General features: G+C 30.5%; 1 protein-coding gene across 15 annotated transcripts in view; it reads left to right on the forward strand.

Moving 5' to 3' along the window:
• LOC148622125 (sodium/potassium/calcium exchanger 2-like) overlaps positions 1-12,559 on the forward strand; it is an 80,656-nt gene that overhangs the window by 50,459 nt on the left and 17,638 nt on the right. For 12 of the 15 annotated variants that reach the window (XM_088571704.1, XM_088571702.1, XM_088571710.1 and 9 more), the window contains one exon: positions 3,822-4,803. In XM_088571704.1, coding sequence (XP_088427830.1) covers positions 4,039-4,803 — 765 coding nt within the window. In that variant the 5' untranslated portion in view covers positions 3,822-4,038. The other 3 variants (XM_088571713.1, XM_088571716.1, XM_088571712.1) reach the window with 3 other exon arrangements.

Here is a 12,559-nt window from a genome sequence, read left to right on the forward strand (position 1 = left end):
AATCATAACACACTGTGGGTCATTATCAATACATCAGATCAAATTTATTTTTACACTAGTTACTTGATGGGTTTATTATTTTATACTTTTCTCTGTCCACTAGCTGTACAAAACCTTAAGTTTGTGGGCTTGTGATAAACTTTTGGGAAACAAAGCGTTAAAGAGTAAACATGCCTACTATCTGCTTTAGGGGGGTAAATTTTATATGGAGAGCTGTTCGTGCATTGGTCTCATCTTGTCCACCTGTCTTTCCCAAGTTTATCCCTACCTCTGATAGATGGATTGATTTAAAATTTGGCATGTGGCTATACATAAGTGAGGCATATATTGTAAGTAAATTTCGTTAGTATTTTGATATCAACTTCCTGTTTTGTGGGAAGTTTTGTCATTTTTCATTATATTAAGCAAGTTGGAGTAAATCTAGCACAACAATGTTTTCTATCTTATGGTTTGTTACAATTCACACTTTTCTCTGCACCCACCTATCACTGCCACTAGACATTATGACACAAGCTTTATATAGGTCCGTGTATGTGTAATTACAACACAATTTCAGATCATGATGACATTGATTTCATGTTTGACAAATTTTTTTGATAAAGTACAAAATCTTTTATACTATCGAATTATGGTTTTTCATACTGTGTTACCCCACTACCTAGTTCTTACATAGACTGATATTTAAAAGTTGCAGAGACATATGTATCCCTTGTTTAAATAGGGCAATATGTTTAGTATAAATTTTGTCACAATTTGCAATGAAAAAAAAACATTAGTGCTCTGATGTTCCAACTCCTGATAACAGAGATTTCCATATTCAGTCCAAAAGCTAGTTCATGTGTCCTCATGTTCTGTGAACCTTTAAATTGATAATTCTTTTAATCTTATACACTATTTTAATGCTTTAATGTTTAATATTTGAATAACAGGATTAAAGCTTGTAGATTTAATTCTAATATGTTCTGTTATAGTGTAATACAAATTCCCCACTGTCAATGAGTGCTTTAAGACCAGAGAAAGGGACATAATACATGTATAACATTTTGTAATTTTATAGTCAGTATATAGGTTGGGGTAAAATTCTTTTGACTTTTTAAATGAGAACAAAAGGAATAGTCAGTTGACATTTAAACAAAAACTGTAAGTTATTACTATGGTATGATAATAATCCTAAAGGCATATTTTATTTTAATTTAAAATCACAGACTAATTTTTCTTGATGTTGGGGGGGGGCTGTGATTTTAAATTAATGTATGATTTTTGGTGGGGGAAGAATAGGGTATCCAAAGTGAGCTTTTGGATTTTTTTTTCAGCCAGATCAATATCAAAGACTTATTCTTTTTAACATTTTGTCATAGAAATGATTGACATATTTTTCTTGGTTTTCCATGGCTTTCAAGATCTCATTCTCATTTATGAGGAATTGATATGAAATCATGACATGAAATAAAGATAAAAGACATAAATGTAGTCAGAGAAAGAATAACTGTCAAAGATAATTGAATAATATGAGAAACTGTTATCAATATATTTTTTTACACTTTTCTATTGACCTAAGTTGCTCACAAAGGTCATTTAATTTAACATTGTATTTAGCAATCACATTATTTCACAGTTTTATAATGTATACATTTAGATGTTCAAAAAATCTGTTTCATTTTTGTTTATGTTGAAACTAACCCTCAGCATGTTCTTTTGTTATACAAATATTTAATTTTGTCATTGTTTATGTAATTGATAAGAAATGCCCTCCTGTGTTGTTCCTTGGTTGTTAACTTTCAATATTCTGTTAAATAATGTTTTAACCATTGTCTGAATTGTATAATAAGTTCTACATTAATTGAATATTGATTGGTTCATTTCTATGGTCTTCAGACTATTATTGACCAATACCTTGTAAGTAGGTATTTGGATTATTACTTTCATTGGTGACAATAACTAAACTCTTTAGGATTAAAGAAATCCATATTTGTATGGTATAAGCTTGTGTGTTTGCAATTCTGCATGTTTGGAGGTTTGGAGGTTAAAAATGTTTATTATGTCATGAAATATTGTCATTGTTTGTTTCACTGTTGCTGAGTCTGTCATGACGTGACTTTATCGTACCGTGGTCGCATTACTAAAGGAATCTGGATTCCATTTAAATGTAAATGATAGCTTACTGCTTGACATTCTATGAAATTATTGAAAATAGTGTTGTGGATCTGTTGAGAATAAAAATTCTATTTTAATTCTGCCAGTTTTCTGGTGTCTATTATTGATTTAAAAAGACAGGATGTTTCCATCCAGCAATAAAATAGGAAAATAGCGGAATCGTCATTATGGACACTGTTAACGAAGGACGTTCTTAGTATTGATTGAGGTAGATAGGTAAATGAGAAATTACTGTAGCAATAATTAGGAGGATAAAATTGGAGGAAAATTTTCTGTGAAATTAGTTTTTCATGTATATAACAACATCAAACTGATACATAGCAACTAAAAAACTCAAGTAAATAAGTGGCTACATTTTGTCACACTGGAAATATTTTATATTGGAAAGCAAATGTAATTTGAGCTGTAAAGGATAAAGAAGTTATGTTATAAGGATTAACTGTTATTTCTGAGGTATGACTAGTTATTATTTCAAGTAAAATATTTATGACATAGGGGCCTGGCAAGTTTTTTTTATATTTTTATATCTGTAGTTATATAGATGTATACTTATTAAAAAATTACCTGGCTCCCATTGTTAAGGGTATATTTCTCTTTTGGGGGTAAATTTTTTGGTTTTGTTATAAAAAGGCAGCAGTTCGATTATTTAATCCTTAGTGATACATGCTTTTCATGAATGATGGGTATTGTTTACAAAAGTTTACAAAATATTGATTCCTTGGATTATGTTTTAAACTAATCCCAAACATATTATATTTCCTTATATAAAGGTAATATGTATCTGTATTTTTGTACTGCTGAAATAATCTTTTAAGATTTATAAAACTGGCAAAAATGGCTATCTTAATTGATACCCTCACTGCTGAGTGGTAGATAGTGATCAGGATGTCTTTCCTTTGTATCAATAATTCTCCAAAACTGTCAGATGATTTTTTAAAACTTTCAGGGAATGATTATTAGTTTATGCCACTGTATACAAACTATTTTTATTTTTGCTATTGACATTTTTCTTGTAACTTTTCTTTTTGCCATTGACTCCAGTCAGTGAGTTATCCATTTTATATCTTGCAAACATTTACTGTTAACGTACTAATTTTCGCTATTTTCATGGTGGATAGAAAACCGTGAAAAAAAGTACCTGCAAAATTAGTTTTTAACACTATGTAATGCTAAACATTTTTTGATAATCACAAAAATTGATACCCGCAGATATGTTCCCTTGACAAAATATGAAAAAATTAATACCTTCACAGTGTATGATACTTTTCTGTTTCTTGACATATTTTGTTTTGAATAAATTTTGTGTTAATACTTAAACTTTAGAATAGATTGGAAAATCTGAATGGTATGAATGTCTTAGGGGTATTGGAACTAACTTAAGTTGTTATCAATGGATAATCATGAAAAAAATTTACAGTACATTCATATCCTTCATTACTGAAGGGCAGGTAGTTTAATTTTGTCCTCATGTATTTGTATTTGTCATTTGTCACAGATCTGTACTAACTTGAAATTATATATAGGTGGTCAAGGGAACAAGAAGGTTAACATATGAAGTCCTATGTTTTATCACCTGTAAACTATGTTTGTTGTTAAATCTCTTGAAGGTCTACCTTAGAGGTTCCTTTATAAACTGTTCTAAAGTTTGATTTTTATTATTTTTTCAGGAACCTACTATAAGAGTAGTGGCCGATTATGCAGATAGTTGTTTTCATAGAAACATAACAGATTTAAAGGACTCAAATCAATTTTACCTTAACGATGTATCGACTACCACCATAATCTAAATAGACTATATAGAAGAAACTTGGGATGACTTGAAATGAAATGCTGACTTAATTCTTTAATTGATAAAAAAATATAACTTATACCAGATTAATCACTATGCTAAGAGATAAGTTTACGCGTAGATACTCTAGAAAAGTTCGGCTGTATCTTTTCCTTGGATCTTTTAGTGCTGTTGTTCTTTTTTACTTTGCATCAAGCAGGAACACTGTTTACAGTGGACAGTTTTTAGACAATGGACAATATACTAATCACATATCACGTAAACTGCTAGCAGACAATTCCTCATCAAGTGATGGTAGTCTGTATCCACCAGATGCATTTACAGAAAAACAGTTAAAGAATGGAGCAGTTGTTTTATATGTTATAGGTTTGATATACATGTTCATAGCTTTGGCTATTGTTTGTGATGAATTCTTTGTGCCGACACTTGGAGTTATCATAGATAGACTGAAAATAACTGAAGATGTGGCAGGGGCAACCTTCATGGCCGCAGGCGGCAGTGCCCCAGAACTATTTAGCAGTCTTTTTGGAATCTTTTTTGCAAAGAGTAATGTTGGTATAGGAACTATTGTCGGATCTGCTGTGTTCAACATTTTATTTGTAATTGGTATTTGTGCTATAGTTTCTAAAACTGTGTTAAATTTGACGTGGTGGCCATTATTTCGTGATGTTACTTTTTATAGTGTCGACTTAATACTTCTTATAGGTTTCTTTTACGACGAGGTAATCCACTGGTATGAAGCATTAATTCTTTTCTTTGGATACATAGCTTATGTTGTCTTCATGAAATTTAATGGAAATGTGGAAAATAAAGTGAAACAATGTCTGAAGAAGCACTGTAGCCGTGTAGATACTCAAGAGGTTAGTAGTATTTTTATTTGTTTCATCCTTTATTTTTTTCTTACCATTATAAACTTTTTTTGTATATACTGTGAAAGTACTTTAATTGATGGATACCAATTTTCATGGATTAGGGATGAAACACAAGTTCATGGATTTTTGAATTTGTGGTTTTAAGGTTTTCAGTATACTCATCAATGGGTATCACCTTTTCGTGGGGAACCAAATTTCATGGTCTGAGTCACCCACAAATCCACGAAAATTGGTACCACACGAACAATAGTAGTTTCACAGTAGGTAACAGTGAAGGAGCAAAATTGTTTCCTGTGTGACAAACTTCAATAATTCACCTGTGAAATGAGGAATTCAGTATTTTCACTCTGTACCTCGAATGTCAGCTTTATTTGATATTTCACAGATGATACGGAAGATCAAGCTGTCGATCAAAGTTTAAAATTTATTTGAAAATAACATTTAAAGTATTAACAAAATCTGAAAATAACCAAAATGTGATTATTTGTGCTGAGAATGCTTTATGATTTAACTCTTGCAAAACTCTGTCCACTAATTAAATCTTTGTATATTCTTTGCCAATTGTGATTATATTCAATGATTCACTCTTTCCATCTATACTGTAATAATTTAATATTGAAATTTTGAAGATTGTGCTTCTCTAAACCTTCAATATGATGTTTGACTGGTGTGAACCAGTTTTAAATCTGGTAAAATCGATATTTTTCTCTTTTTTTCACCTAAGAAACAAAATAGTCATATAAGAAAATGAATGTCTTTAGCAGTGTGCTGAGGTAAAATGTATAAATTAAGCCATTGTAGATTTTTGCTAGAGATAAGGTTTACCAAAGTTCCAATCCTTCCATAAAACTAACTTATCTCTAGAGGCAAGATAATCCTTCTCAGGTATTGTAAAGTATTTGAAGAATATTGCCTGTGCTATCAAGATTTTCATATGATTCTTTTGCATGTCAAAATGTTATTCGTCATTTTCTTAATGATGTTGTGACTTTATTATTATCACATCTCTTAAAGCTTTTGAGTAAATCTCGTCATTTTTAATGGCTCATTATTTACTTCTGGGTCAGAATATCCTTTACATGCTTTTTGCCACACAATTTTCCTTTATGTCATCAAATGGACAAGTTTCAGAATAATAGATTTTACTTCAGAGATATATAATTTTCCAGTGGCTAATCCATAGTGTTGGGGGATGTTCCAGGGGTTGTAATCAACTTTAAAGTTCCGCTATTTTTTGTTAAGTTCATGCATTATTAGGGCAAAAAAGGACCTGAGAAAGCCTATATCCTTTTTTCTAGAACCATTCCTTTTCCAAATTTCAGGCTTAAAGAATTTGTTTTGTTTCTCTCTGTGACATAAGAAGTAGAACCTGTTATTGAGTTTCATGAATTAACTTTAACTTCAAGGGTCAAGATATAGGTCTTAGTTCTTCTCATGATTATGAGGATAAATTGTGAATTTTACAGACAAATCTGACAAAAGAATGATTAAACAAGGATGAAACCATGTTATTTACTGTGTTTTGTCTCAATGTCAAGTGAACATTACTGTTTTTATTTTACATATTGATACTTGGATCAACTTTATTTGGAAAGAACATACTGGTAGTAACCAGTTTAGTATCTCTTTCCAAAACTTATCTATACTATGGCATCAGCATCTTTCTATAAGTTTTGACTAAAATTTATACAATTAAGTCCCATGAAGTCCTTTGAAAAACTAGGAGCTCTATAGATAACTTTTACATTTACTTCCATTTCAGAAAAGTTCTTTATTTATATCCATGACGACTAGGGTCAACAGGCATAAAATCAGAAACACTGTAATGGAAGCAAAGGGATTTTTTAATGATACAGTATTATAGAAGTATTTCAGATATTTTGATGTTCATAGACATATTTCCACTGAACTATTACTGCATTATTCAAATTCAAAATCCTTCTTTACCCAGTATAACACCGTAAACCAGTTTCAAACCAATCAACATAAATGGTCTCTATTGATTTATAATGTCAAAGGTCACAGGAACAGGGACAGATATTTACAAATAAAAAAATGCCATGTTTCATTATGCCCTTGTTAGTTTAATATCTTGGTTTATAACTATAGTTTTTTAGGTATTTTTCCCAATGACTTATCACATTGACTGAGAAATCAATTAAGTAGCACTCCAGCTAAGAATCATGCAAAACAGGAGTCATCAGTAAAAAGCCTATATATTTTTATTTTTGATATTTTGTTTGAATTGCCATAGTTTACAGAAATTGATGTTCAGTTTTTCATATAACCTGTGTTCTTAGGAGATAAAAATTATATGAGATGCACTGTAGATTTCAAAATTAAGGGATATAACTCTGTAAATGACACTCAAATGCAATGGAATCTATTGGATTTTCAATGTTGAGTATCTCCTAAGAGCAGGCAGATTTGAATGAATAATTACACAGTTCATAATATAGACCCACAAAACAACTTAAGGTAGTATACCTGGGGTACCCCCAAAATTTTTCCATAATTCAATTTTCTTTAAATTTGTACATGATATTACACTAACTGTGGCGTATCATTTGTCAAATTTTGAAAAAAAAATCACAGTGCAGATTTTGAACAATGAAGACTAAATTATTGGTATTTTTTTTAAATCTGAATCATTGGCCAAACTGAACCATATCTGGTATTTTAGGGTCATTTTGACAATGTATTTAAACAAATAACTGGATATTAAGCCAAATACACTTTCAAAGGATTAATATATCAGATTTAATATCGAATTTTATTCTTTCCATTTTGTAGAAGAGATACAATGTACTTGGCTTTTAATTTAACAAAATAACAAAAAAAGGGGTCATTTTCAGCTATTGGCTATTTTAAATTTATTTTTAGAACTCTATTTTGCAAAAAATTCCAAATTCAATTTTCGTACAAAATTGATATTATATGGACTATTCATATGCGAAACAATAAACAAATTTTCAGAAAAGTTCACCTCGTAGTTTTTTTTTTAAATGTTTTAATGATAGTAGGGTAAGGCATTGAAATATTTTATTGATAATTAATCATTATGGCTAAAATCATGTTAATATTCAATAAAGTTACCAAGTATCAAATAATGATGACTTATATTGATGAAAGGGCATTGCCAGGCACAGCTTGAGTCAACTACAACTGCAAATTAATGTCACACAGATATTTAAACTTCTGCACGAAAAGACAAACTTATATGCTAAACGCAGTTCAATGCTGGATATAGTCATATGCTGAACAAAGCAACAAATGAAAACAGAAAGCTTAAAGTCTTGTAAGGAATTAAAGAAAACATATTTTTTTAAACTCTATATGGTTAAGGAGTTATAAAACTAGCAATGTTATTGGTTTAGCCATACTGTCTCATGACAGAGATCACTTCACATTTCAATTTTAATATCATGTCTAAAGGAATCATGGTTCGCCGTTAAAGATATCATTTCAAACGTTTTAACACCTTATAAAATATATTCCTCAATGTACCCATTTGAAACATTTAATCAATATTACAAAAGGGCAGAGTTACTTGGGCTGGCATCTTTGTTCTAGAAGTTGAACCCTTCCGTGGAGTTAGCCAGCACTCCACAGTATTGTAGAAGTGCCTAATTTTGGTCTTGTAATCTGATGCTTTGACTTTGTAACATTTATCACTTTAAAAAATTGTCAAGCATATGTAAATCTATATATCTAGAAGTAGCTCAAGCCAAGGCCTTCAGGATGCGATAAAAATTTTCTGGAAAAAAATTACCCACAGCAAATAGGGTTACCATAGACACCATGCAAAAATATGTGAAAATTTGCAAAAAAGTTCACAAAATCAGGTTTAAAAATATCTTATATTTTTACTTCATCCACTGAAAATGTCCAAACTTTTTACTTCAAAAACCCCTTCCTCATATGGGCATTACCAGTTAGATTTTGAGCTATTTCATTTTGTAATCCACTTATTAAATTCAGCATGGTAAAAAATTGACTTACTTTCACAAAGTCAAATTGTCATTGAAAAAAAAGCCCCTTCAACATTGAAAATATATAAAACATAGCAAAATACTTTTAAAAGTCTTCTTTTTCAGAAAATGTTTTATCAACAATAGATTCTTCGTTTTTAATCACTATAGCAACCACCAGTTTCCATTTATGTCATTTTTCATGTGCGAAACTAAACTAAACTGTGGAGTCTTTAACATCAGTATCACTTTGAAGCTGGCATATTAGGAGTTAGTTATTCAAACACTCTAGTGACTAAAATCCTTTCAATTTGGATTACCTCCCTTACCCCATGTCTACTACCTTAATTACAAAAATAAAGATATGTAGCCTTTTTTGGGTGGTATCACATTTTTCACATTTTGCATGACTGCTACTTAATTTTTCTCATCCTGAAACCACAAAAATTGATACCCACACATTGAAGTACTTGTCATTGTATTTGTATCTGCCCTTTGTATTCCCGACTTGTGGACCAACATTTTGTCAACATTTATCTCCCTTTGGAGCAGGTGTCTATTTCGGAACACGTCAGGTTTTCCATCCGATATCGATGATACTTGAGAAAATCTCCAAAGTTAAAAGGGAATTTCTCGTTCTACTGACCCTGCCATAAATTTTCTTTACCTGGGATACAAATGAAAATCATCCTTATGTAACCTACCAACAAAATGAAACACCCTGTAAATTTTAGAAACACCTTTGTGTTTGTCTGCTGGGGATTCCATTTTCATTCGCCTCTTTTTTCTGCACCGGAATCCGAACATCGATTAGAGAGACTTCGAAATTATACCTGCTCTTACGGGAGGTAAGTGCAAAAACAGGATAAAATATGGCTGCATCCTGAGCTCCACAACTAGGGAATAATACTTAAGAATAATCAATCACTGAAAACAACTTGTTTTTGTGAGAGATTTATTTTTTGTGAATAAGGGGAGCAAGAAAAAAAAACATGAAAATAAATTTCCTTGAATAAGACTCTTCAATACAGAATAGTTAAAAAGTGTTTGTCAGGCCAAAAATAAATTAAGCTTGTTTTCCCTTACCCTACCTACCCATAAAAATTGGCTCTATCCAAATAATTTTATTGCCAATTTTCTTTACAAGATTTAAAAAAAATAATTCAAAAGCAACAGTTTTCACTTCTTTGATCATGGTTTTTACAGAATCAGATGAACTTCAGGAAAAATTATATTTGCCTACCTACCTACCTACCTACCAAAAGCCAGGAGGTAGGGTAATGGGAGACAAAAATTATCCTATGTGTGGCTTCACAAAAATAGTAGCAAAATCAAGTTCATATCATAAAACAAGTAAAAAAAAGTAATAGCCATTATAAGTTGGCTGAGATAATGTTGGATTGACCTTTTAATATATATTTTACCTGCAAATGTATAATAATAATAATAAAATCTTTATTTCAAGAGGGTTACACAGTTAGCTTACAAGCTAATCTTCCCTGAGGCCCTCACACACAAAAACTATATCTACTAGAAATTAAAAACAAACAACACAACACAAAAACAAAAGCTGATTTGACAATACCAAATCACTTTAAGATAATACAATATAGAACATTAAAAAAACAGTGTAAGCAGCAACAATTTTCCCTTTTAAGATACTCTATTCAAAAGTGTTAAGGTACTTCTTTAGATTGATTTTGAATGAGTTGCCAGTGGCTTGATTACGTAAATGTTTGGGTAACTTATTCCACAAGACAGGCCCAGAATATATGAATGAATGTCTGAAAAGTTCAGTTTTAATTTTTGGGATTATCAAATTTCCTTGTTCAGCATTTCTTAGTGAATAAGGTTAAATAGGTATATAGAACAAAACAGTGGATGTTTACCATGGCAATTGAGAAAATAAATCAAATTTACAATATTGTCATTATCCAGAATTTCATTAGGTTTGCCAATTTTATGTTGATATTAATTCTTTGGTTGCCTTGGAATCAAACTAATTGGCATATCATTAGTGTAATCAGACATTTACTCACAGTCTCAGAGTTCATTATTGAGATTGGATTCTAGAACAAAATTTAATTTAGTATAATTAATGTTCATATCAAAATCAATAGAATTTCTTGTTTGTAGAGTTAACTCTGCTTCAGGTGAAAACTAATCAAAGAGTTTTTACTGTTTTCTTATATTAATGGTGTACTCTCGTCAATCATTCAAGTGGGTTATGTTGTAATTAATGTGAAAGTAAATTAGGTTCAACAATATTCTTCTTATGTTTTCTTATGCTTAGCACAAAATTTTCCAACTTTAAGTCGAGTTCCAACCCCTGGAATCCCATGGAAATGTCACTACGTTATTATGTTTTGTTTCAGTGACATGTAAACTTTACATTTTGACCTTTGCGAAAAGGATAATAATCCCTCCTCAACTAGGTCTGTTAGGGAGAAAAATATTCTCTGACATCCTATGCCTGTTCAGTTTTATTTCCTTATTTCGAGGATAGCTGTCTTTCAAATGGTTCCAATATTTATTGTGGACCAAGTTATGCCATAAAACCTACTTTGCGGCTCTTTTCACTTTGTAGCATAAATTGTCCCAAAGTTAGTTTTGCGAGCATAACTTGGTGCAAAATTAAAAAACAGTCCTTTCTATTTCTTCAAATTTTTAATTGATTCCAGTCAAGATTTGATGATTAGTAAAAACATTATTTAGTTTGGAATCAATTGATGTTTATCATGTCACAGCACCAAATTAGTCTATGCATTTGTTTATTTGTTTATTATTAAGAAAACTCAGCCGCAGATTACTGCTTAACAGGAGTAAATGCACATAAATATACATATAAATATTACACAATATCAGTCACATACATGTACGATGACAAAACAATGAATCATTAAATCAACATACAAAAGATAAATCAATGTAACAACTTTTGAATTTTTTTAATGAAAATTGATAAATTTATCAAGACTTTTACATTACAAAATTTTAACATACCATACATTTTTTCTCTATTAGGATACCTAATATAATAACTCTGAATAAATTTTCTTCTGATATCTAAAACTATATTGTTATTACATTCAAATAAATAATGATATTCATCCCCAAGACCAGATCCACATACTGTACACAATCTTTCATCCCTTGGTATATTCCACCATCTACCAGTTTTGATAAGAAATTTAATATTACAAACCCTTAATTTACAATTATGTACCCGTTGCCCCGATTTTAGTTTTAAAAGATAAGGTTCCTATCGAAATTTGTATTTAAAATTAGAGTGATATTCCCCTCTAGATGAATTGTTCATCTTGGTGAACCATCTTTGGATAAACTGGTCTTGGAGATGCTGTTTAATATTCATCTTTAAAAATTTGAAATTGACATTTTCTTGAATATTCCATATTTCACTGTATCCACAATTTTCAAATATTGACTTTATATAATTAATCCACTTAAAGTTAAAATTATCATGCTCACTTAAGTACAAACTATTGTGCACAAATATAACCAACCAATCAGAAGGCATATTACAAATCAAATTACATTATTTAATCATAATAATTGAAAGCTGAATAACCATGTTTTCAATTCAATCATAATGACTACAATCCTTGTAATCAGAACTAGCATCAAATAAATTTCCATTGTCAGGTATGTTCATTTCATAATTGCTGGTGTTGTTGGACATCCCAGTAGTAAAGCGTGTTTTATACCATTGACATATACCATGTTTTATTACACAGATCACTACTGAGTCAATA

Source organism: Perna viridis, chromosome 3 (genome assembly GCF_037379345.1).
Source record: "Perna viridis isolate PV_CMFRI_1.1 ecotype Kerala chromosome 3, ASM3737934v1, whole genome shotgun sequence".
NCBI classification, from domain to species: domain Eukaryota; kingdom Metazoa; phylum Mollusca; class Bivalvia; order Mytilida; family Mytilidae; genus Perna; species Perna viridis.